General features: G+C 35.1%; 2 protein-coding genes across 2 annotated transcripts; one reads left to right on the top strand and one right to left on the bottom strand.

Moving 5' to 3' along the window:
- The first annotated feature begins 1,914 nt into the window (after positions 1 to 1,914).
- LOC109010303 (mitogen-activated protein kinase kinase kinase 5-like) lies at positions 1,915 to 13,615 on the top strand. The gene is made up of 11 exons (XM_018991084.2): positions 1,915 to 2,716; positions 3,155 to 3,928; positions 4,025 to 4,112; positions 4,698 to 4,760; positions 4,860 to 5,023; positions 5,371 to 5,446; positions 10,290 to 10,349; positions 10,430 to 10,555; positions 12,288 to 12,497; positions 12,693 to 12,790; positions 12,908 to 13,615. Exons 1-11 carry the CDS (start codon positions 2,328 to 2,330, stop codon positions 13,143 to 13,145), a joined length of 2,286 nt encoding a protein of 761 aa, XP_018846629.1. The 5' UTR covers positions 1,915 to 2,327; the 3' UTR covers positions 13,146 to 13,615.
- Positions 13,616 to 14,323: 708 nt separating this feature from the next.
- LOC109010338 (glutamate receptor 2.3-like) lies at positions 14,324 to 20,206 on the bottom strand. The gene is made up of 5 exons (XM_018991135.2): positions 19,880 to 20,206; positions 16,738 to 18,083; positions 16,047 to 16,359; positions 15,282 to 15,691; positions 14,324 to 15,170 (listed from the first exon to the last, which is right to left on the bottom strand). The coding sequence occupies exons 1-5, from the start codon at positions 20,151 to 20,153 to the stop codon at positions 14,565 to 14,567; spliced, it is 2,949 nt and encodes a 982-aa protein (XP_018846680.1). The 5' UTR covers positions 20,154 to 20,206; the 3' UTR covers positions 14,324 to 14,564.
- Positions 20,207 to 27,905: the final 7,699 nt, after the last annotated feature.

Genomic DNA, 27,905 nt, shown 5'->3' with positions numbered 1-27,905 from the left:
AGTAGGGGCATTTGGTCACGTGAGTAGCAGTGGCGTGACCTTGGGCTACGATTGGTTGAGAGAGTAGGGGTGTTTGGTCTAGATGATACTCGATTTGGTCATTATTGATGAAACTGGTTGAGGGAGGTGGGGCTTAGGCGTGACCTTGAACTACAATTGTTGGACTGTACGTAGAAGAAGCTCTCGATGCAAGAGGCTGTGGTTGAACCCAACAAGACCATGTTGCCACCGTCGTTTCCTTATCCGTCCAACCCCGAACTACAAGTTGCGCCGCCTCACGCCACTAAGCTCTTCTCTTTGTGTGACAATGGTTGAGTGAGGCGAGTTCGACGACAAACCTTGGACTGAGACGAGGAGATACTATGACGGGGCAGGTAGCCAATGAGAGTGAGAGAAGAAAAAGTAAAAATATGGACAAAATTAAGAACATATGTGGACAAAAAATAGTGGATGGAAAGTAATTGTTCATAATACTGGTAGGGGCAAAACTGTAATAACAACCAGTCATACAAGAGCATAAATGGAATAAAAGTGTTAAACAAAACAAAAATACTATCTATTTCTGTTCATATATCGTATATCTCTTATATTAATATATAAGAGAAATATATAAGAGATATAATTTTGAAGTCAAATTTAGGTCGTTGTCGTTTACATATAATATTGAATCTGGTAGTTTCAACGATTGCTAATCGGCAATTTAATCCTTTACTTTTCTTAGCAAACAATGATTTTGTCTCAATAATAAAGTTCTTTGAGACCACGCGTATTGTCCTAAAAACAATTATTTTTCTTTTCTTTTTAGTAAAATATTGAAATATCATGGTAAAAGCAAAAGGTCTTCTATATAAGTTTAAGATTTTTTTTTTTTTTTAAGCATGAATGAAATTAAAGTAATTAAATAAGTTTAAAAACACTTTAATAAAATAAATTTAGTTGTTTGGATTCTAAAAAGTAAGCTAAAAAGTACATTTGAGGAAAAATATTTTTTTTCCTTAAAAGAGTTTTTTTAGATAATGTTGAACGTAATTCAAATTTTAAAAAAACTGTCAATTGACAAAAATATCTATTTAACTTTCAAATAATTACAGCTTTCAAATTTTTAAAGATATGATCATAATTTTTAAAAATTTAAATAATCGTCATTTTTACATTAAAAAATATTTTTTTAATTTGTTTCCAAACAAAAGTAACAGGATTGAAAGTATTTTAAAGATATGGTTACCGAACACTAAATAACTTTTTAATAATATAATTTATTATTTAAGTTATAAGTTATAAGTCCTAAAACTGTAAGTTATATTTCTCATCGCAATCTCAAACATGTACTTAATTATTTTGTCTAAAATTCACTATTTAAAATAAGAGTGTTGAATTAAAAAAATCCTATAATATTTATTGAATATTTAATCATATAAAAAATTCGCATATTTATTTTTTATTTTACAACAATTAAATAATGTGTTTATAGTAATGCTATATATAATTATAATTTTTCTTATAAGACTGATTTTGTTTGTTTATTTTTGAAATTTAAATTTTAAATTTTAAATTTTAAGATTTTCAACATATCAAATTATCAAGGGAAAAATAAGTTTTTTATAAGTTTTTTTTTAAATACATTTAACATCATGTGTTTATATATAATTTATAAATAACAAAACTCAATATTTTTTAAATACTAATCAATGTGATAGACTTTTTGAGTCAAATACGGTGATGCAATCTCAATAAATAAATAAATTGGTAAATTTTATTTTTTTTTGGGTTAATTTATTTACAAAAATAGAGCAACGAGGTGATAGTTTTCCAACTACGCTTTGTCAATCTTGACTTCGTGTCTAATTCAGAACCATACAGACCGACAACACCACATACTCGTATAATGATGTCTTTTACTTGATCTCTAGACTGCTTGATTCACAACCCCACCCCCCCATAAACGCATGTTGGGTGTGGAGTCGGGACAAGCAGCTGTTTAACAACGCCTGTCCACCGTGATTCCTTTCCTTCCCCTTCGCTCTGGGTCACGTCTCGACAGCGTAGGTAATTCTGGGTGTCGTGTTTCTGACTTCGATTTCTCCAACCATGTCCCGAGTTTTTCAAGGTCTAGAAATCTCGAAATGTCTAAGCTTTAAGGCTGTAGAGTTTTTCTTTCCTCAGCTAAGGTCCAAGTGTTTGACCCAAACAATTCAAATTTATATATAGAAAAAGAGAGAGTAAACGAAGCAAGAAAGCACCAGGGTGTTTCCCATTTGGCTCACCAAGATATGGGGGTTGTTTTACTTTTTGCATGACGGGTTTCACAATTATTCCTTAGCTCCCAAATGCCTTCTTTTCACAAATCCTCTCCTTCTTCTTTGAAATCTTCGTCTCGCTCTGTTTCTGCTGATGGTGAATTCGTTAACACTCGGAGACAAACAGAATCCTTTACTCAGAGGCGGCTCACGCGGCAGAGGAAGCTCCGGCACGTAAGTGACCGAGACCTTGGCTGGCAGCCGGGTGAAGGGTCTTGTTCATCGCCGTCGGAGTCGCCCGGTTCGGCCCGGAAGTCGTGGTCGTCGGGTGAATCTGAGCACTGGTCGTGCTCGGCCGTGCCGCAACGGTTACCGCTTCCTGAATTTCCTTCGAGTTGGAGACCGGAGTCAACGGCATTGAATTCGGGGCAGGCTCATCTCGGATCGCCGAATGAAGGACCGAGCTCTTCGTTGGGGAGGTAAAAGCGTGTTCTTCTTTGTCTGTTTTTTAAAAAAGCTTATTCTTCTTTCCCTTCATTTCTGTTTAGACTCCTTGGATTTCCATGTATTCCCATTATTATTAGTTTTATTGTTTCCCTATTCTTTGGTAATATGGAGTTGTTTGTTTTTCTTTGTTTTATTTATATAATTTAGCTGTTTTTTTTTTTTTGTGTTTTAATCTGAGAATGCAAAATTGGCATAAAATATAGTGTTAAGGCTTATTCGTAGGAATCATGTTGCATAAGTTGATGTTGCTGTCAGTATTGTGTTGTACTGTTATATAATCTTATCAGAATGTTTGAGTTACTAGATAGTGGCAGGTTTAAGGTTTGAGAAATAACATGCTCTATGTATACGCATATGTGTTTATATCATCCTGTTCATCAGTTTTAGTGATTTTGCTCCATGAACTTCAGGAAAAACACAGATAATGTTGCCACAACTTCAATGAAATCTTCAAGCAATAATCATAGGAGACTCTCCCAGGATGTACATGTTGAACTCAATAATTACAACTTGAGGCTAAATATTCCTGCCAGGAGCTCTCTGACAAGTGAATTATCAAGTTCTGCAGTTAGCCTACATAGAGCAAGCACTGATTGTTTTCCTTCTTGTTCTACCACAAGTTCAGCCAAGTCCTCAAACAATTGTTGTAGGGGATTGCTTCAAGAATTAAATGATGAAGGTTTTAATTGCAACTTCCGGCTGAAAAATCCTGCCAGGAGCGCTCCCACTAGTGTTTTATCAAGTCCTGCTAGAAGCCCACGAAGATTGAATTCTGGGGATCTCTTTCCTTCTTCTGTGGCTTTTCAAGAATTTCAGGATACCCTTGTTACATGTTCTTCAAAAGAGTCACCAGCTAAAGCCATGCATAGTCCTGATCAGTCCCCTTTGCGTGGCCCAACAGTCCAAAGTCCCCAGCTCACACCGAAAAGTCCAAACAGATATTTATATCCTTCGCTTCATAAATTCATGTCAGAGAGTCACATGGAGGGGCTCGAGATCAGTGCCCACCCTTTGCCCCTCCCACCAGGAGCAATATTACCATCACAACCATCTTTGCAACCACAATCAACTACCATAAATCACTTCACGGAACAACTGTTCACATCATCTTTTAAAGGTCAATGGCAAAAGGGAAAACTCATTGGACGTGGTACATTTGGAAGCGTATTCCTTGCAACCAACCGGTATGTGAGCTTGAAATTATGATGGTGAAGCTTCTGAATTGTGGTGGCTGTTTCCCAAACTTCTTCAGTTAACATTGCCCTGTTTATATATTACAGGGAATCTGGAGCTTCATGTGCAATGAAGGAAGTTGATCTCATTCCTGATGATCCTAAATCTGCTGAATGTGTAAAGCAGTTGGAGCAGGTACTTGTTAGTCTTCCCCCTCCTGCCTAGTCATTAGAGTTTTTATTCTATTTGGGGCATAGTTGCTGTCAGTGGAAGATGCAGAATTGAGCAAGAAGGTATAATGGAAAAATAGATACATGTAGTCCACTCTGCTACTTGATGAAGGTTCATCAACCAATGACAGCCAGATGGAGTCAATCAAGTGGAGTTGCTATAATAAATCATGGGAAGGGAAAGATACATTGGTTCCTACTAAATGAAAGAGATCTAAGCCTGCAGCCTGCAGCCTGCATAATGGCCCTAACGCTAGACTCCAATCAATTAATGGCATTCCCCGAAACTATTTATACTCCTGTTGTGTCTCCTCTCTTCAATGCTGGGGACCTAAGACCACTTATCTTTCTATAAAGATCCCACGTGATAAATCACAGTGAATAGCATAGTTGTTTGTGGTGTTCAGTTCACGCTTTTTTATGTTTTCTATTCAGTGCATGGAAAAAGAGCTTGTCTTAATAATTGGAAATTTTGGTTCTAACTTTGTAGATGTTCCAATTGTCTATCAAAATTTTCTTATGCTGTTCTCTATCATATTTATTGAATCAGGAAATAAAAGTTCTCCGTCAACTAAAGCACCCAAACATAGTGCAGTATTATGGCAGCGAGATAGTGAGTATTTCATTGGTTCTTTTCATTTATATAGTTCAAATTAATTGTTTGTGATTCTTCACGGGCTTGACTAATTAAGGGAACAACGTTTATGAGCAGATTGATGATCACTTTTACATATATTTGGAGTATGTTCATCCTGGATCAATTAGTAAATATGTACATGAGCATTGTGGAGCTATTACTGAATCTGTAGTTCGCAATTTCACTCGCCATATCCTCTCCGGGTTGGCTTACTTGCATAGCACAAAGACTATCCACAGGTAATTATCACGTTTGATAAGAAGAAACAGAAACTGGCATTGTAGATTTACCTCCCTGTTGACCATTGTAGATTTACTTACAAAATGCCTTTCAATAGAAGATGGAAAAACTCAATTTTGTGAAAATAGACCTGTGATTCACTCTCATTCTTTGAAAACATACAAGGATCACTAATGGGCCTTGTTAGAAAGGTCTTCAGAGTGTTTCTTTTTTAATTCTTTTTTATAGATTTATAGATTTGTTTTCAGTTTATAGCTACACAGCAGTTAGTAAAGCACATTGTTGGAGAAGTTTGGTTGCTAATTTTTAACTGAAGTTTGATAACTTGGATGGTTGTGCTCTGCAGGGATATCAAAGGTGCAAATTTGCTTGTCGATGCATCTGGTGTCGTTAAGCTTGCAGATTTTGGGCTAGCTAAACATGTGAGTTTGAATTTCTCCCAACATCTTACAATGTGGTAGTAATTATAAGAGCAAAATTAAATTTAGTCCCATAGGTTGTAGCACATTGAATCTCCTTCAAGTTTAGCTTGTAGAATCTCCTTTAAAGTTTAGTTTGTGGAATCTCCTTAAAGTTTAGTTTGTAGCACTTACTCCCTCACCATCATTTTCAATGGGTAAAATTCAAATATATATGCTACTCATTGCATCCTAACTAGTTAGAAAATGCTGTAACATAAGTTATTACACCTTTCCTCATTTTAATACTTATTTAAAAATGTTGTCACCAATATGTAGTTTTTATGTTTTGATCAAGGGGAGAGAATCAATATGAGTATATATGATGTAGTGTGGGTGAAGGTATAGAAAAAAACCATTATGTGTTATAATGAGATTAGTTATTATTGTAACACCACATTCCCCTAGCGTTATGAATAAAGTCATTTTTAAAATCTCGGGGAACTGGTGTTTTACTAATCTTGACTTAAAAGTTTTTCTTCCTAACAAAACGCCAGATACAAAAGATTTCATAAGTAAATAAAGCCAATCTTTAATCATGAACTTAGCATGTCATAAATTGCCTAGGCCTCTGTCTCATCTCTTTGGGCCTAGTCCCATCCTGTAGTTCTATCATCATAAAGATCCTCACCTGAGGTGGTTAAAACATAAAAACATACAAAAATGAGTCTCGTTTCGTTACACAAATGAGATGAGATAAAAGTTGAAAGTTAAATAAAATATTGTTAGAATATAATTTTTTAATATTATTTTTGTTTTGGGATTCAAAAAAGTTGAATTGTTTATTATATTTTGTGTGAGAATTTGAAAAAATTGTAATGATTATATGAGATGAGATGAAATGGTTTGGTTTGTGTAACCAAACCAGGCCTCAGTAATAGCACATCATACTGTAAACTTAACTTAACTTAATATTAGGCTTAACTTTGAAAACTTTCATGCATTGTCATACATACACACAGCATATAGATCATTCATTAGTAACATAGGTGGAATTAAACATAATCATGGAAATATATGTAACATGGATGCATGAATGACCGACTCCATGCATTTCATATCATTCATGCATGACTTATTCGTCTTGCCTTTCACTTACTTAGTGGCCATCGTAACATCCGTAACATCTGTGCATCTGTCCAATTGTCATTGACTGTAGAAATCATAGCATAACATATGGTGAACCATGCTTAGGTCTATGGCACCACATACATCATAGCATATAGATGATGAACCATGCTTAGGTCCGTAGCGCTGGATAATCATAACATAACATATGGTGGTACTCGCTTAAGTTTGTGTCACCTCATACATCATGGCATAGCATATAGTGAAACACGCTTGGGTCTATGTCACCGTATACATCATAGCATATGATGGACCACACTTAGGTCCATGGCTTGCACATCCACCCATAACATCAGGCCATTCTTAAAGCTTACTCATCATTCACATGATTTCTTACTTATCTTATCATATCATGATACATGTGGCATGTTGACTTCGTGAACTTTCATGACATGTCATACCCATATGCATGGCATAGCACTTAACATGGCATACATACGTGAGCATTACATAGCATAACTTACATGAGCATCACGTGACATGGCTTAACATGAGCATTGTATGATATAGCATAACTTGGCATTACATAGCATAACATAGCATCCATTCAATCAAACAGTCAATCAACATGACATACATAATTTCATTCACAAACATAGTGTCGTAGTTCGTCGAGGGTTCATAAAAAGGGGCCAACCTGGAATTGGCTGTACATAGCATAAGTAAACATCTTTTCTTTTTTTCATGCATAATAGAATAATTACAGCACACATAAAGGTTATGATCTCACTTCGCAAAATCTCACTTCGTAGTTCGTTACCTATATGAAGTACTAAACGTTACGAAAATCTTCTATGAAACTTGTCGTAATATTCTACTTATTTAAACTCATGCAATGGAGAATAATTTAATAAATATCTTGTTATATACTAAAATTTCTAAAGCTGGACTGGAAATCATTGTGCAACAACGACAGAAGAGCACTGAGAGAGAAACTATCGATTGGTGTTGTTGAACCGAGATAACAACGGAATATAGGGAAAACGAGGGAGATCTCGGTTGGGGTTTACGGGAAAATGGAAGTCTGTTGGTAGGGCTGTAAATGAATCAGTCTGTTTGATAGCCTGCTCAGTACTCGCTCGGTTAAACTCGAATCGAACTCGACTCGTGAAAAAAAAAGCTCGTTCATGTAAGCAGATACCCGCTCGATTTGTAAATGACACATACCCGACAAAACTCGACTCGGCTAAAGCTTGTTAAGGCCCGCTCGTTTATGCTCGACGTTAGCTCGAATCGATTAAAACTCATTCATATATTGATAAATATATACATACACCTATGTATATATACATATATATATATTTTGATTAGCTAATAATATAAGCATACCACTTTTATAATTAAATATAAAATATGTAATCTAATTGCCTATGTCTATATAATGAATATATTTCATAGATATGTTTTATAATTTGAATAACAGTTAGTCAATAAAATTTAATAATTTCACATACTAATATGTAGGAATCATATATGAAATAGATACATTCTATCATATTAAGTGTATGTATTAATAATATATGTAGGCATATAATATATTGTTATTTTGGATAAATATTAATTAGTTAGATATTTTATAATTTTATAATTCAATAGAGGTTCTACTTATTAGTTGTATAAATTTAATATTAGATCTTTTATTTTATTTATTTATTTATTTTATTAATTATTAAATCTTATTCAAAAAATATATAAAAAAACAATTCAAGCTCGAGCTCGGCTCGACTCGAATTGGTTTGTGGGACGAGCACAAGCTCGACCTCGAATTGAGAATTTAGCTTATCGAGTCAAGCTCGAACAAAGAATAAAAAAAATATTGAGCTCGGGCTCGAGCTCGAGTATTTTGAGTCGAGCCGAGCTCGGCAAGCCAAAGACCAGCTCAGCTCAGCTTGATTACAGCCCTATTTGCTGGAAAGTGACTAGTTGGCGGCTTCTGTGTTGTCGGGTGGTATTCCGACTTCCTTTGTGGTGGTCGACGGTGGCAATGGTGTTTTCTAGGTGGTTGACGATGAGATTTTGTGACTTGGTTTGCTGTGATGAAAGTCGATTTCACATGGAAAGGGTCTCAAATGGTGGAAGAGGACTACGGTGGTTCGTGTTTGATGAGTGGGTTTGCTGCGGGAGTGCGTTTCTCGGTTTGGTTGTGTACAGAACTTTGTCTATGTTTTCCGATGGCTGCATGTGAAAAGAAAGTGAGGAGAGAGTTGTTGTGATTTTTGGGACTATTGGTAAGGAATACCGATTTCACGTTGGGGAATCTGGCCGTGAGAACTTCATTGGTGTGAGGGAGGAATAATGCTGGGGAAAAGTGGTGTATAAAAAGTGAGGATTTCGGTGCCTAACCGACTTAGGCTGCTTCCCAATTAAGAAATCACCATGGCGGTGTGAAAGGGGCAGAAAATCTCAGTCAATTAGTCTCACTTAGGAAAGAATAATCATATTAATAATAGTAATAACTGATAATAATAATAATAATAAAATAAATCTAGTCCCTAATTTAGAACCCGCAGTTGACAATCTGTATTTTGCGTTGGAATATTGGTAGTTCACTTTTTGTTATTTGATTCGCCCGCACCCCGCACAAGAGGAAAGTGATAGAGATTCTACAAGAGGGATAACGGAGAAAGGCCGATGGGTCTTTCGCAGCCCGCGCAGATCAGACATATTAGCTTTGCACTTTGAACCCGACCACAAAAAGTTATGGTTAGACTTTAGGAAATTATGTGCTCAATGTTTTGACCACATGGGTAAAATATATTTTTCCCTTATTGTGACTCTCTTAAGCTAGTGAGTACCACATTTGTGTTGTTATCTGCAGTGGTTAGTGGTCCAACAACATTCCCACATGCTTGGGAATGAGAAGTTCTTGCTCTTTATAAGGTTCCAATGGGGCTTCAATTGCATTATTGATTAGTCCTTTTGGAGTATAGGACATGTGGTTTGGACATTCCATTGGGGCGTTACAAATGGTATCAGAGCCTATCCCAACTACAAATGCGGGACTTGAGCCATGCCACCTACAATGGACAGGCCCGACGAGGACGTCGGGAATTTAAAAGGGGTAGATTGTGATACCCTATATGATATGGATAAGGATAGGTGGTGTATGGGATTGCACATTGCTTGGGAGTAGGAAGTTCTTGCTCTTTATAAGGTTCCAATGGGACTCTAATTATATCATTTACTAGTCCTTTTGGAGTATAGGCTATGTGGTTTGGGCCTTCTATTGGGACGTTACAAATGGTATCAGAGCCTATCATAATTAGAAATGTGGGACTTGAGCCGTGCCACCTACAATGGATAGGCCTGACGAGGACGTCGAGAATTTAAAGGGGGTAGATTGTGATACTCCATAAGATATGGATAAGTGTAGGCGGTGTATGAGATCCCACATTGCTTAGGAATGAGAAGTTCTTGCTCTTTATAAGATTCCAATGGGGCTCTAATTGCATCATTTATTAGTCCTTTTGGAGTATAGGACATGTGGTTTGGGCCTTCCATTGGGGTGTTACACATACTTTTTTTATGCATAACCTAGACCAAACACGTCTGCATGGTCCATTCTTTGTAATTTATATTCACTTATTCGGTCCGAGTCTTTGCCAGGCCAACATTTTTTTATTTATTTCTTGTTTCTTTCTTTTTGCTCTTTCATACGTGAACCCTTGCCTGTATCCAGCTTGCAGGACAATCTTGTAACCTTTCTTTGAAGGGGAGTCCATACTGGATGGCTCCAGAGGTACTTCACTTTGCAATTGGATTTTACTCAGCTTCTACCTTCTTTTTCTTTGTTTATATAGTCTGATTATGGTTGTGCAGGTCATGCAAGCTGCAATGCAAAACAATACCAATCCTGATCTTGCTTTTGCTGTTGATATATGGAGTTTGGGATGTACCATCATTGAAATGCTGAATGGAAAACCTCCTTGGAGTGAGTTTACAGGGGTGAGGACATGATTAAACTTATGCTTTATTTGTAATTTTCTTTGTTTTGATCGGCAAACAAAATTTTATTAATCATAAGAATAGGCATAAGCCCAAGTTTACGGTACATATACAAGAGCATCGCCTAAGCGGGCTAGTTCATTGATATTGGTCATTTTGTACGCTTGTAAAAGTTGTCTACATGCCACTTTTCTTTTGCTCAGCAGAAATTCATCCTATCTCTGATTTACAGGGGATCAATTATAGAATAATGCTTTTGTTGAGAAACTCCTTGTGGTTAATTTTCTGATGCCTAGTTCTTTGTGTCCTGTCTTCAAGGGGGAAATTAGAAAAAGAAAAGAAACCTATGTTTGGCCTGGCCTTGCAACTATTTTTCAACTAGTTTTGCTAACTTTTCTTTTTGCGGGTAACATGACCTAGTTCCACAAGAATGCATTTAAGGATTGAGAAATTCCTCTAGCTTTAATATGTTCTACTTTGTGATGGCACCAAAGATTACCTTTCTAGGACCCAGTAAACTGAAGTCTTGTTGCATAGGATACAAAATTTTTATTACTTCTTTATTCTTATTATATGAACCTTTCTTTTTCCTATATTACTGACTGGCTATTGTTGATAAATCTTACCATATGCTAGCGTCTTCAATTGAGCTTAGGGGGAGGAGACTGGGGGCCTATCCCCCCACAAAAAAGAAAAAGTTGAAATGGCCCCCTAATCTTTCTTTGAGGGCAGTCCATACTGGATGACTAGTGCTTTATGGAATACTATCTTTGGGTTGTTTGCATCAGCTTCTTCGTATGGTAGATCTTTTGGAGTGTTGGAAAGGGAAGTGTAGTTGTTCCCAAGGGGAACCTGTTGGAAGATCTTTCCGTCTTGTTTCTTGTGGTGCATTTGGAGAAGAAGAAATGAATCCCTTTAACGTTATGATGACTTATTTCAGCTTTTCCGTTTCTTGTTTATAGGATTTTTATGCTTTTCTGATCATTAACAAAGCTTAACTTGCTCATAAAATATATGTTTGACCCTCAAAAGCTTTAACAATATTTTAAGGATTCCCAAAAAATATTAAAATAACCCCTTAGTCCCTAAAACACATAAAGTTTCTCAAAACTTTTAAGAATCCATTTGTCCCTAAGAAAATTTACAAAGTTCACCTTGGTCTCCAAAAGAATTGAAATATAGTCGGTTGAAAACTCTTAAGTGTACTTCGTTTCAACTACTCAAGTCAATTGGCAATTCACACAGGAAGTGGAAATAGGTGTAGTGTGTAGGCCAATTAGAGGGTTTGCTCTTAATGAATTTACTTCTACCACTTTTTGATAAGTACAACCACTTCCATCTTGCCAGATGATATCATCTTCTAAATAATATCATTCCAAATGGCGTTGGCTTTAAAGGGATTGCCTAGGCTGAGGCCAAGATAGGTCATGGATATGGTAGAAATCCTACACCTTTGGACATCTGCCAAACTAGTGACATTCTAAACTCTACCACCCAAATGTAATTCTGACCCGGTGAAGTTCACCCTAAACCCAGATACTGCTTCAGAGCATAGGAATAAACTTGCAAGTAATGGAGATCATTACGGTTGGCCTCACAAAATACTGAAGTACTGTCATCTGCTTACAACAAATGAGACATACCCATATGCATTTTTTGTAAAATCTTCAATTAAGCTGTGTATGTTTTTAACTTTATAGCTGAAGTATCCTAACTCTTTTCAATGTTTCAGCCTCAAGCCATGTTCAAAGTTTTGAATAGCTCCCCACCCATTCCAGAAACATTATCCTCAGAGGGAAAGGATTTCCTCCGTCGTTGTTTTCGAAGGAATCCTGCAGAGCGGCCAACGGCTCTTATGCTACTGGATCATCCTTTCATTCAAAATTTGAATGATCAAAATCTTTCAGTCTGTCTGCAGGCATTTTCTGCAATTGATCTTATAGTAAGTATGAACTATACCACTCCTTGGTTATTAGTCATTAGTCATATTGGCATCCAAATGTAACGACTGTACCTCAGCATGTAAAATAAATAAACAAAGAGAAAAGGAGAAAAAATACATGAATAGCTTAATTGGATTTTTATATCCGTTTATACTCATCAGAAAAATATTTTTGTATGCGTTCTTGATTTTTAGGATAAAAGGCATACTGTAAGAGATGGCACTAAGCGTAAAGATCTGATATCAGTCTCCCCTGATAGACGGATCAAGAATGGGAATCTGCCTTGTAGTTGGTAAAAATACTACCAGAACTACTCAGATTATGACTTTTGTATTAATAATTTGCTTGTGCTTGGCTACTCAATTTAGCTTCATGCAATGTAATTTGTCAATGTTGTTTTTTCTTACAGTGGAACCTGTCAGCATTTTAGTTATAAAATTTCCAACTGCACCGAGGTGTTTCATCGTCCGCACTCCATGCTTCCAGTCCAGCCGCGTCTATCTACCATAGACTTCACGCAAAGTTCACATAGTTGCAGCCCTTCTTCAGATCTTTCCAGAAATGCAACCCTTGGTGCTGTCAACCACCGTCCATTTGCACATTTAAGGACTCATGGAAGGGAAGTCTCACACCTCTTAAACATGTAGTTGACTTAGATTGATATGGAAACTATGGTTCTCTTAGTGTACAGCCTGGAAGATCGAAGCAATCATCTAGAAAAGCTGCAGGCCGGACCTCTAACCGGGATTTTCGCAATGCCATTTAGAGAGTTTTGGTATCGAAGTGTTTCGAATTTATCATGTATGAATCTTTGCTGCCGCTTTCAAAGTTACAAGGGGACCAGGAAATCAAGTTGGCCGGCACAGTTGAAGGTTTGTCATCTTAGATTCTTTACTGAAGCTTGGGGCTTGAACTAACAGACGAGCTCGTACTTCCGGATAATGGAAATGATCTCAAACGGATGGAAAACATAGGAAGGAAAAGTTAGGATAATGTTGTCACATTTTTGTATGATAAATGGATTCGGATGATTTTGTAAATGCCATTCAAGAAATTGATTCGAATAACAATAAATGTTATAGGATTTGTTTCATATCTATCACTCTCTTTGTCTCTACTTTTTGAGAGTTCATTAGGCCTCCTGCTTTCTAGTGTTTTTTAAAAATACTGGAAAATTAATTAATGGTTAATTTCTGATCTTGAAGTTCATGTTAAAGTACTTGATCTGTTGGGGATCACCTATGCAATCTTGGGAACTATATATATATATATATGGAAATGGGGCTAAAACTCAGTACTTCTTTATGCATCAGTGAAAGATCAATATATATATATATATATATATATATATATATATTGATCTTTCACTGATGCATAAAGAAGTACGTACTACGTACACGACGATATCGTTCACAATTATATGATGAATCGGGGATTATAACACGGGGTTTTGGCAATGTGTTTTTCACTTGTCTTGATCGGTGCAAAGATTCTGACATATATAACAGTAATTTTATATAATAAAATGTTATAATTTGATTGGAAGATAAATTTTAAAATTTCAATTTTACAAATCAAATTTAACCATTTAATTAATAATTATGTAAAAGTATGCTCGATTTACATACCGGCTTGAGAATAAAATAACTAGTAGTAAATGAAGACAACATCTAAACGAAAGTAAGGGAGTGGATCGATAACTATGCTGGCTATTATCAAATAAGAATGGAAGAGATGCAACTTTTAGTTCAGGACTTTGATTCTATTATCCAACGTCGTCCTGCAATGAAAGTGGTTTGCTTAGATAAGTGCTTCAAAGCTGCAATGGACCCTTAATCTAGCTGTTGACATTTACCTTATTTAATAATTACATCGATCATAGATATATAATGTCTCTAATATGCATGATAAATCAAAAAGATCGAAGCTCCCACATAATGCTTGAAAAACCAAAGGACAAAATAAAATAAGATCAGTGCAAAACGCATGCATGTTTAGGTGTTTTTATGCTCAAGTTCTGAGGTTCTTGGTCCTGATCTTGATTTTGATACCTGATGAGCTGATCACTAGGGTACTGGTGGTGCTAATTGAGATGTCTGACCGACGACGTTAATTGTACTCGAATCAGAATATTCTCCGGAAGACATACCTGAATCATGAAATTCCAAGGATCCAGAATGGGTTTCTGTCAGTAGTACTGTACTGTTTGATGGACATGGCGAACATTTGATCCTTGTCGAGACATAATTTGCATGTATACCATGAGTACTACTACTTTCAATGTCTCTGAAAGACATTGTTTTCTTTCTAAACGTATGCGAGCTGAGGTCCTTTTTGTCAAACATTCTAAAAATATGAAGAATTCTTCTCCAGATCGAGTCAGCTTGATCTGGATTAGAGGGTATCATGAAGATGTGCTGCCTTTCCTTGTAAAGGAACATAGATATGGAGAAAATGAGAGCTAACAAGGAAGCAACCCCAGCAATGAGGAATAGGCCCCAAAAGCTAGCAACGCTGAGACTGGGGGAAGAACGTGGGGTACTGTTGGGGTCTGGACAATTGGTGTTTTCCTCTAGCCATGCACTTTCAATCTCTTTCATTTTCTCCCCTTCAGTCACCTTTAAGATTTTCCTTGAAATATCTGCAACAAGGGGGGAACCTATTGGGAATACCTGCAAGTCATGACAAAATAACAAAGGAAATGATCATCTACTTGAGAAACTACATGACCTACAAATTAAAACAAGAATAGAATATAACAAATTAGTGAGAGATGATCTTACAAAGCCAAACCCATCAGTTTTGTATACTGATGATGAAACCATGGTGTACTTTGAGCAATATTTTCCTAGAAATAACTTCATGTAGGGGACTTCATCAAAAACAGCAGCTATACCACCATTTGCGCTTCCTTTAGACAAAAGTTCATCACATTCATCCGTAGAATTATATTGCTTTAGTTGAAAATCCTTAAAGTTCATTTCTTTTAAGATTCCCAGAACAAAAGAACCTTCTTGGTAGCCAACCTTCTCCCCATTCTTAATAAGTTGATTGACATCAGTAACTGTTGGTTGCAGCTGTTGAACTGTTAAGAGGGACGCCAAACTTGCAGTGTAGCTTTGAGTAAGTATGAGCACCACAAAAACCCATATGATCACCACAAACCTAGCACAATTGCTTATCACTATCTCCCCTGTAAATTCAGTTCTAAAGAGTTTTAGAAAGGAAATGTAGTTTAATGGTAAATATCTATGAACTTCATATGATATTTGAGAAGCAATTAGCCAGGTATACACTAATCATATTCTATTGCTTACAGCCCTCTTGACTTCGACTACTAAATCTCATATATATACCTCAGTCACATGGAGATTCGTAAGGACGTTTTGACACATGATGACACAGAGAGAACTTAAGCGCGGTCTTAAACAGTCGTAACCATATCCTACAAAAGGTATGTGCGTGCATTCATGCAGCTTCTGCATTGTGCATGCTAATATTGAGTAGGCATTAACAATGACATAAGAAAATAAGTAAAGGGAACTTACGTTGTGCGAAAACCATGGTGGAGAAGGCATACCATAAGCTTGTCCCAACCTGATGAGAAGGGAGCCCACGAAAACCCTCATTTACTCGGTGTTCAAGAAGCCATACCACAAACCCAATGAACACAAAGAAACAGGCGCTTGTGAACCAAAGGTCCCAACTTAAAGGCTTCAAGAACACCCATGCATTTTTCCTCCTGCTATCTCGGAGTGGCACGACCATTGACACTCCAGATTCCGTGTATGGTAATGTAAAGTCCACATACCTAGACCTGTTTTCTATGATCGTCGTATCTCCTACCGCAGCATCGAAATTCTGCCAAGATCAATCATTAATTTCCATTAAAAATTTCAGTTTCTATGTCTAGATTGTAAATGGAAATAATGCATATATATACCATAAGGTTTGAATGCATGCATGCAGAGTCTCAATCTGAATGAGTGCATGCACAGCGAGATGTTTTGTGAGTTATGAAAGTTAATAGAGAAACGACATTTACAGTTCTAAGACGTATAATTCTTGCGCATTTTCTTAAAAAAAAATGAATAAATCTGAGAATCACGTGAAAAAATATATATTTTTTATAGACTTAACTTTCTTTCAAAAAAGTACGCATGATTGCAGACCCTAAAACTATATCTAAGTTAACACTAAATAAATAATAAGAATGCATATATGAAGATTTTTACCGACCCCTTGATATACTTGATAGACCAAATCATTATAAGTACCGGCGCTTTCACCATCCGGCTTTGCAAAGGGAATGAACTCATATCTAACAGCATATGGTAATGATTCCATCACAGCATCGAAGACAGCTATAGAATATCCTCTGACCTGTGGTGTGTTAGTGCTATGATCATACGTGACATGAACAAATTCACTAAAACCATCCTTCACTGGAACTCCTATTCGCAGCTTCTTCCCACTTGTTGGAATCTCCCAACCTTTAGGTACAAGGTCTACATCACCCGGCCATGTAATATGTCTTAGGTTGTTCTTGGAAGTAGAATATGCGTTTGTGTTAGCTGAATCGATCAGTTCCCTTCTGAGTCCATTTTCTGGAGTCCAAAATGCAACCACTCTTTCAATCTCATCATTCACATTAATTATCTGAAAAGTTGATGATTTTACTTGTCCATTAACAAGACTGAATGCACCAGAAAGGCCTCTAAATCTAACACCCAGTAATGCTTCGCGAAGTTTTGGACCATTTTTTGAGACCCCAATAGTTTCAAGATCAATTAAGCTGCTTGAAGCATTCATCTGTTCAGAACCAAGCTGATTTTCACCCCCAACCTTCTCAACTGCTGTGGCTAGTGCTGAAGCAGCATCATAAGCCCATAGGCCAAAGACATTCAAGTCAACATTGGCCGTAATATTGGGATTTTCTTGTTGGAATGTCCTTTTCCATCGAACTGCAAAATTTTCAAGGTCTTTTGTCTTGGGAATGTAAGTCTTTACACCCAATACTCCTTGCATTGAGTCAAGTACTGAAGGTTCTAACGAGCTTAAGGAATTGGCTATCCCACTGGTAACGATCCAAACATAACCTTCACTCATCATTCCAATCTCTTTCGCTTTGGTGAAAAGCCGAGAACTGAGATTCTGTGACATATGCACAATGAAGACTCTAGTTTGCATTGTCATTAACTTGTAAAGTTCTTCACTAATTTCTTCATCCGTGGCCAATGGAGCAATGACACTCCGATAGGGAACACGAGCATCAACATCTTGCAAGGCATCAATCAAGAAGGGTATGATACCTTCCCCATACTCATTGTCTATGTAGATGGGCACGGCTTGTTTCCATCCAAAGGCTTTAACAACTGCACTTATTGCTTTCACTTGAGCTGAGTCATTTTGAGCGACTTGAAAAAAGTATTCACTCCTAAGTGAAGTAAGAGAAGGGCTTGTTGCTGAAAATGAGATAATTGGCACCTGAGCTTTCTCCCCGAGATCGATGACAAAGTTGGCTTGCATTGAGTTTTGTGGTCCTATGATGGCTTGCACCTCTGTATTTTTTATCAAGTATAGAGCTGTGATTCAAAAACAAAAGGAAAAACGATTTTTTAATGGAATTAATGGTAAATTTTGAAACCCTCTAATACATATTTCTATTGCTGTATATATATATACACACACGTGTATATATAATTTTGGAAGAATATATAAAACTTTACTCTCGTGAAGTCATATCATGACCTTTTGCAGCCGACATATTATATATATATATATATATATATATATGTGCCATCCTTTCCAACTCACAAATATTTAAAAGTCTAGACGCAAGTACTCTGACTATTTCAATTTTGGACTCCAGCTTGGCGGTGTAATCGGTTTAGTTAGATTTAATTTTAGATAATTTTTAGAATCGAATTAGTATATATTAATTTTAAAAATTTAAGAATCAATATGAATCGATTTATAACCGAAATCAAAACTTAAACCTAAACTTTCGATCTTTTCAATTTAATTACAGTTTGGTCTGTCTGATTTTCTAATTTACTGTTTATAAATGTGACACTACGTAAGATTAATATTATAACTTTTTCAATACTAAATTTAAGTAATGTCTAATTTAGTAGTGAGATTAATAAATTTGAATAATAAGATTATACTAATATAATTAGTGTCTAATTATGGATCTACTACCGTCGATCTCTTAACCTCATGCTGCCATGGGTTCGTTTGGTTTGATTTGTTGGTCGGCTTGATTTGTGGATGCTTAGTTTGATCTGGATTGTCTGGTTTGTTTGACTTAGAGGATGGGCATTTTAGTCAACTGTTATTTGTGGTATAAATATTTTAGCTCATTTTAATGATCTGTAGCAAGGGTATGGCCGGGCATTTCATTAAATGTTTAGCTTTTTACTTAATTTGTTTTTATACACAGTACAGTGATCATGATGATATGGTTTGACAAAAGCAAGTAGTCATGTAGTAAGGATAATACTAATTAATTATATGGAGAAAATTACATCTAAATAACATATGTTTCTTTTTATTTTTAAAGCGTGACATGGATAATATTATATATATATATATATATGATAACTAATTAATTTATCCCGCCGCCCTGCATGAATGAACAATATTCGCTAAAATGTTATTCAACTCATGATCTACATCGATCATGATTTTATGTTATTTTTTCCATTATGATCATCACCTACCTGTAGCCTGATCAGATTCTCTGCTAGCTAGCTTGTCATGCCATCTCTTTTCAAAGAAAGTGAGGGGCTCTGGCCTTTGTCATCGATCGATTTAAATCTGAACTAAAACTAGTATGCTACGATCATATATATATCGATCATGCTGCATGTTGATGATATAATATTATATAAATACACTTGGGGCTATTTGGATATTTAGAATATCTGAAAATATTTAAGAATAGCAGTGAAATAGTTTGAATAAAGATATTTTATTGAATTTTAAGAAATGAAAGAAAAAAAAATTGAATAAAAATATTATAAAATTAAAATTTTTTTTGAATATTATTTTTATTTTAGTCTTTTTACTTCTCTAGTATTATTTTTTATGTGCTCGTGGTGGTGAAGCTTTAATATATATATATATGGCAGTCACATGCATTCACTCTAAATCTCGTTAGTCCATTGTTAAACCTAAACCCGCAAAGGAGCAGGGTTACAGATCCCTGGCCTAGCTTGGAAGGAAAACATTGGAGAGAAAGAAAGAATATAAGAACATATATAGGAAGCTGATCATGATCTATATCATCATCTACGAATTAGAATCAGTGCAGAGATGAATGAGAGAGAGAGAGAGAGAGAGAGAGAGAGAGAGAGAGAGAGAGAGAGAGAGGAACCTGCAACAGCTGCTTCAACAACATCATTTTTGGAGTCCCTGGTGTCAAGAACCAGCCTGGTTTTGTAGTGACTGTTCGAGGCATAGAAATCTGAAAGAGCCATGTTGATGCAACTCCACCCCAACTTCCCCTCCCATGTATCCAAGTCCAGAATGACACCCACATTAACTGGGATGAATGTCTTGTTTTGTGCCTTGCCCATGAAAATCCAGCTTCCAGAAGTAACAATGAAAAAGAAAAGAGACAAAGCAATTCTGGTACTAGCCACCCTCATGGTTGATTAGGTAATTTGAAATCATGTGGTAGAGAAGCTGCTAGCTTTTAGTTACATTCATTTGTCAAGCAGAAGAATCTTATTTATAGGGATATATATCTTATTCTATTCATGACAAGAAAGATTAACACGTAAGCTGATCACTAGAAGATCATCCTGAAAGCAAGCAACTAATTAATTAATTGTAGTCGCTCAAATTGGCGTGACAAAAAAGTCAAATTGGCGTAAGATACTTAAAATATTATTTCCATAATATATATGTTTAATTTACTGCATATGCATATTTCAATGCATGATAAATATATATAAGGCTCGTTTGGACATGATGACTAGGCCCATGGCCGACACATAATGATAAAATTATTTGTGAATAATAATTAAATAGTTTGAGTTAAAATGTTTTATTGGATTTTGAAAAATATTGAGAAAAAAAATTTTAACAAAAATATTATAAGTTTTAAAAATTATTCGAATATAATTCTTAACATTATTTTTTGTTTTAAAATTTAAAAATGTTGTATTATTTTTTGTGTTTTGTCTGTAAGTTTAGAAAAGTTAAATTGAGTTTTGTGTTTGGATAATGATTAGATAAAAAAAATTAAAATTGAAAAGTGTTTTGTGTTTGAGAAAGAAATTATGTGAAGTTTTTAAAAAATCTGAGAATACCTCGTTACCCAAACAAAGCATAAGCTAGATAATTTTATGGCACACATAAGCTGATGGGAAGATGCGGATGTTATTATTTATCTTTATTTCTTAACGCCCACTCTCATGTGTGTGTCAGACTCTCTCTTAATAAGTAGATCCAACACATGAAATATTCAATTAAATGAGTGAAGTATAGAGTTAGGATTCGAACTCAAAACCTCTGTTCCGATACTTTGTAAAATCACCACAAGCTCCAAAATCTTAAACTTTTAAGACAAATGATAAAACAAGCATTAGAAACATAATCGATCGACCACCTAAATACAATCTCCACGAACATATATATAAGTTTTTAGTAATACAATCGATCGGCATGAACCTACAGGCCATGCCACCAGCCAGTGTTGAAGGAAACATGCACAGATTTACCAACGTCCAATAATTATTTATCTCATGCACACTCATGCTCGATCCGGCCTTAATTAAGGCATTGCAGCTCATGATAGCCCCTCAATTAATACTATTACTTAATTTTATGTTTCTTGAGGACGTTCTGGATCTGATCTCCTGGATCCTAAGTTTAATTTGTTGTCTCAAAGGAAAATCATACTATATTTGTGACGAATTATTTGTGACGAGAATGACTATTTATGGTAAGAATAAACTCATTTTGACAGAAAATAATCAATTTCGTAGAAAATAATTGATTACAAATAAGCATAATCATTACAACTTTCACATACTTTAAAAAAAAAAAAATTCAACTTTTTCAAATTTCAAAACAAAGATTATATTAAAAAATTATATTATAACACTATTTTGATTTTATAATACTTTTATTCAATTTTTTCTCTCTTATTTTGTAAAATCTCATAAAACATGTTAATTCAAATTATTTCACTATTATTCACAGATAATTTGATCTAACTATCCAAATGAGGTCCAAGTAAAAAAAAAAACACAAAAGTTATTCTATACAGCATAGAATTAAAACAAATCTAAAAACAACAAATTAGCTAAACCGAAGAGACGATATTCAACCAGATTAATTTACCAAACAATTGGTTTCGAAAGTTGTAGAGCTAAAGAAAAAGATGAATTAAATCCAGAAATCCCTAGATTTTATAAATTACACGATGATGATGAGCTAGCTAGCCATAGTTCGGGGACTAGAAGATCATTTTTTTTTTTTTTTTAATTATAATAGGTAGTGCTGGCATGACTTAATATATATCATAGTTAATTGGAGTGTCCTTTTAGCTAAAGTACTTAAGATTATATTATTAATCCACCCTCGTCATCAATTGAGTATATTTCACGAAGATCGAAATATATTCGTTTATCATCATACACAAAAGATGCAATTTGTCTCATCAAACAACTAATTTATTTATAATTATAGTATTTTTCGACCGGAAGTCAAAGATACTCAAGTTATATAGATAATCATTATTGGATCATGTAATCACATTAATGTAAAACCCAAGCCCAGATTGATTCTCACCAAAGGGGCATTACGGCGTCGTTTTCAGGTAAGACTTAAGCCTTTGTTTTGTTTTGTTTTTTAATTTTTTTTTTCTCTTTTCCTCCGACGGTTTCTTCCTCTCTCCCTCGCTGATTTTCAGTTTTGCTTGTTCCAATTCTCACTCCCACTTTTTCATCAACTTCTCAATTGCATTTTTTTTTTCTTCATTTTCATAAGTTTCACTCTCATTAGACTCTCTCCCTCTCCCTCACATCAGTTTCTCACCCTCGCCGCCAAAGCCCACTGTCCCAGACCATAAGGCAACGCCACTGCCACGAATCACCTAGCACTAAAGCCCAGCCTCTTGCCAACCAGCCGCCTTTCAACACCTCACTAGACCACCACTGGAAGCCACCAGTCGTACTTGGCTGTAGCAAGATGGGACACCCCCACGAATAGCACCTCCGTGTCCTCAAACGAAAACCACCCCACAGACTTGCACCGCTTAGCCACTGCCTTGTACACACTAGGGCTGCAACCCGATGATAGTTAACCGGGTCAGGACCCAATTCGACCCGACCCGACCCACTACTGTTTGCGTGCCAACCCAAACCGACCCGTTACTGTGTGGGTCTGACTTCTTCTTCTTCTTCTTCTTCTTCTTCTTCTTGTTACTGTGCGGGTCTGACTTCTTCTTCTTCAATAAGGAGGCCCTTGGATGAACTTTATCCATACTGCCCATGATACCACTAATCATCTCATTCCTTAGAACTGTTTGACTTATGTGCATTTGCTGAGTTATTGACATCACTATCTCCAATTCCCTCAAGAGCCCCCTCACGACTCATAGTTTGTCGTTGATCCATAAGTCAGATTCTATAAGGATGTTGCTTACAAGTACCAAGATATTGTAGTATACTTGATGTACCATGTCTTTTGGGATGACAAGAGTAAATCTTGTGACAATAATTATACTTTGCTTTTGGGTTATTTAAAGGGCATCCACCTATTTTAGTGAAATAGTCTCACACTGCTGAGGGATCCTTATTTGCCTTCCTTTTACGAGAATGGACTGGGAGACTTGTGTCACTAGACAAGTTAATATTTGAAATCATTTGTGATTGGTTTTCCAAATCAGTAGCAGTCTCATTATCTCTTAAATTTATATTAATGTCACTTTCGAATCAATCCATATATAAGTTGACATATAATATAACATATAAAAATCAAGATATTAGGATATGAACTGAAAATTACTCTATTTTTATGATTTAAATAAACTCAAAAGAAAGAGAAACCACTGATCAAATAAGCGTACGTAACTACTTATGAAACCCAATGGCTAATTATGGACTAACAAGATGTGATAATAAAGTGAATTTTTTAAGATCATTTTCAACTAAAGTACAGATAATTGTACTCAAAAAGAAGTAAGGAAATGTCAAAATATTCAACTCAACCAAATGAAAACAGAGCAGTAATGCCTAATATCACTGCTCTGTTCAGAGAAAAAAATATAAGGATCAAGATTCTCTTTAATTCTCTATTGGTAATTATTAATAAAATTAAGGATCAAGATCCTCTTCAATTTTCTACTGAATTGAATGGTCTAGTTTGAAGAGAGATACAGGAAAAAATACTACTATACTGCTTTTGTAACAAATTAAAGACCTATCTAAAGCTACATTCTCTGTTCTTGCCAAACTAATTTAACTTACTTTTCTGGACCTTGAGACTAATAACAAATCAACCTCTAGGCCATTTTTTTTTATAAGTAAATCAACCTCTAGACCATGAGAAGAATATGAATGCAATAATATGGAACGTCATTAATTATAACTATTCTAAACACATATCTAATCATTTATAAAGGTTTTTTTGTCCTTAATTTGTTTTTGACTTAACGAGATCTAGGAGATGATTATATTTTTCCAAAACTTGAGATGAAAAACTGCAAACAGTACTTTTCATATAATTAACTTGGTTGGCTGCGCGCATCACACTCAAATTGTCGTGGGTCTTCTTCTGTATATATTCTCAGCTACTGTGAGTTCCTTCCAATTTACAATGCAGTATGCAGTTTCCAGAATTGGAGGCGACCATGTCCACTTAATAATCATTTTCCTGCTTACTAATCTCTCTATCAACCCCTTTATATGCATGTCAATGTGAAAAAGCATTAGACAAATTAATATAGCTAGACAATTGTGCGTTTAATGAAACATATATATAAAATCACTAAAATTATAATGCCACGAGCGTTTCTACTGATCCTTACCCACAACCGGTGATGAAAAAACGAAGAACAGATAACTAGATGACAAGCAGCAGGCCTGAAAATTGAAATGGCAAGAGAGTAGAGGTCATATTCCCAGACTAGGTGAATAGGAGAATAGTCACACTAGTCCAAAGAAATAAAACAATCTCTATATATATTTCCCCATTAGCCTATTTATTCATGGAACTTTAAATAATTACACCATAACTACTACATATAGTTGTCTGCATCTTTAGAGTGCTTCAACCTTCCTATACAGAGAGTAAACGAGAAAAATGAATAATTGCTTCAGTTATCTTCTTATCTTTTCGGTTCTAGTAGGCTCATTGGAGAAGTTCAATCTATCATGTGGTGCGAATCCTACTTATGGCTTCACCTCTGTCCCATTAACAGAAGCAAATTTTAAATTACAGAAACCATATGACATACCTCTCGAGCAACGATACAGTTATGTTAATGGGGTTCACAGATTGGGGTAAATCACATCACCTCAGGAAGTGAAAAGCAAATCTACATATCAGATGGTGTTAAGGGACGACAGAAACAAGTGGAACGAGGCAGAGAGATTGAAAATCGACTTTTCTGTTCTACTTGAGTGATTGGAAAAAAAAAACAAAGAGAACCAAAATAGAGAGAGCCAAGAGATAGAGAGATAACCTTGGAGCGAAGGCCTGGAAGCTCGAAGTCGGAGAATGGTTATGGCAATGGGGACGGAGAAGGGCGACAGAGACTAGGGTTTTCGCAATGGATGGGATTGAAAAGAGAGTGGTGCATTAGTGATGAAGAGAGGGCTTTCGGTTTCGACGGGTTCGACGGATTGATAGTTTAAAACTCGTTATTAAACTTTAACCCGATGAACCCGTTTTTATTCGGGTGGACCAAGTCGGTTTTGACTAACGGATTGGGCCCAAGGCCTTTTCTGCACAGCCCTAGTACACACCTCCACCTTGCAAGCCTCCCACGTTCCCTCGATTCCAGCCACCACTTCATAAAGGGAGCTTCACATTGCCGCCACCCTTCACTGTGAAACCAAGCCACCATCGCACGCTAAGAGGCCTCTGTTTTCTCATGCCAAAAATAGAGTATGCTTTCCTTCAAACTTCGCCTCCATGCAAGCCGCCCAGTCACTTGCCGTCTGTGCACTGTAGCCCAGCCGCTAATCCGCAAGTGGAGCCACCGCAGATCACGAAGCAAGATTCCATGGTTGGACTACTGCCCCCGTTGCATGGTCCATAACTCCCTCTTCCTCTTCCTCTTTCTCTCGGTTTGCCCAGACTTTATCACATGGTTTGTATTTCTCATGTACTTCATTTGCATTTTCGCAAGTATTTCCGATTCTAGTTTTTGGTCCCTACCTAAAGATTTGTTGGATAGTATAAATAAGCCACTTTTAATACTTTATGGTACAGCATTTGTAAGCATGGTAAAGAAATTGTTTTAAATATATTTACATTACTACATCTAGTTTTTAAGTCAGTATGCTTTCTTGCCATTTGATGTTTATTTTGATATTGAGTTTGATTTATTTGAGATGTTTCATGTGCGTAATGTTTAGCGTGAAATTATATTTTCGTATAGATAATATTTAAAGATCTAAAATTTTAGTTATATAGTAATAATAGTTATAACTATTTTTTAGTAGTAAATAACAAGATTTTAGCATTTTATTCTATATGCTTTAAATCAATTTAAGTATATTTTTCTAAATGAGTTTTTCATTGTTTATATTATCTGGATTCGAATATTTTATTAATTAATATTGTTTAATAAATTTATGACTTCCTACTAGATTATATGTTAGCAGTATTAAATTAGTGTTTTAATAATAGTTTATACAGATATGAGTTTTTATTATGATTATGTTCATTTTCAAAATGAGTTTAAGTTGTTTTGCCATATTTGATAAAATTATATTATAATAATAAGTTAAGATTATTTTTTTATGATAATATATCTATTAAATTTCGGATAACTATACAATTATCTAAGCCATTTCCGTAGTATGAATTTAAGTAAATGGAGAGTTTTCGTGGTTAAAAGCATTTTGTCACCGTTTTGTATTGCAGGTGAACGACACATCTCTAATGTGTGAAATTTTGCAGTAAAATTTTCACCGTAAAAGATCAATCGATCTTATATATATTCAATACATTCATATATATATATATATATATATATATATATCTATATATATAAAGTGACTATCTAATAGAAATTCTCGTTTTAACAGATTTTATTGTTTTCTGTTAACTTTAAAGCCTTTTTTCTAAATCAGTCATGCCTTTTTTTATTGTCATTTTAATAGTAATTTTTCGTCTTCCATTCTGCTTCCCGATTTTACCCATGCAAATTTGTAAAGGACGGTTTGCTCCTTCTTCCGTTCAGTGCCTCAATGAGTTTCGTGAATTCTTGTTTTAATGATTTTTACTGTTGCTCCATTAAATTTAATTGACCCCATTAATGTAGATTGATTTTTGTGCTGATTATTAAATTGCTTGCTAATGGGCGGTTTCAATTATATATTTTTTCTATTGATTTTGAAAACCAAATGAAACAAATCACATGCATTGATCGATCTGTTAATTTGTGAGGATGGAAAATCGAAATAGGGTTTAATAGAGTGAAATAATATATAGAAAAATAAAATTAAGTTCCATAATTAGAAACGAAAAACAAATTTAAACAACAAAAATATGATTCACACAAGTCATATTATTAAATCAGGAATTTTGTGAAACCATGTATTGATTAATTAAGAAACAAACTCACTATAAGAAATCTATTTATTTATTGTCAGCTATTTTCTATAAAAATGAATCTATTCTCTATGTTATAAATAGTTATTTTCTTCGTAAATAATTTATCATAAATTTTAATTTAATTAAGAGAAAGATTAGTAAACATTAATCAATAATTTTAGCATTCAAACACATTGAATGAATAAATCTAATCATATATTTAAAGTGAGCATGATTTATGGAAGTTTTTAAGAATTGAAGAGTCCGGATATATATTAATTAAATTTTGAGGCCTATAGACAGGCGGGCAAGTTGCTTATTCCTTTCGAGGTGATCTGGGTCCACTCGCAAACCATCATCTTTCCCCCAAAAATCAACAATTAAAAAAAAACTAAAAAATCATAACATCCAAATAAAAAATAAAAATTAGTAGAGGAATTTTTTAAAATAATTAGTAGAGAAATAGTTGGTAGTTGCTTGGAATGGAGAATTAAGTTTGACAAATAGTTTCTAAAACAGTTTTTGTATGTGATATTGAAATATGTTTTTGTTAGATTCCAGTTTCATAGTATTTTATCATTTGATTATTTATTTAATTGAGCGTAGGAAATAATTGTTATTTT

This window comes from Juglans regia, chromosome 6, assembly GCF_001411555.2.
Source record: "Juglans regia cultivar Chandler chromosome 6, Walnut 2.0, whole genome shotgun sequence".
Taxonomy (NCBI): domain Eukaryota; kingdom Viridiplantae; phylum Streptophyta; class Magnoliopsida; order Fagales; family Juglandaceae; genus Juglans; species Juglans regia.
Note: the sequence above shows the minus strand (reverse complement) of the source record. Positions and strands in the feature narration are given on the sequence as shown.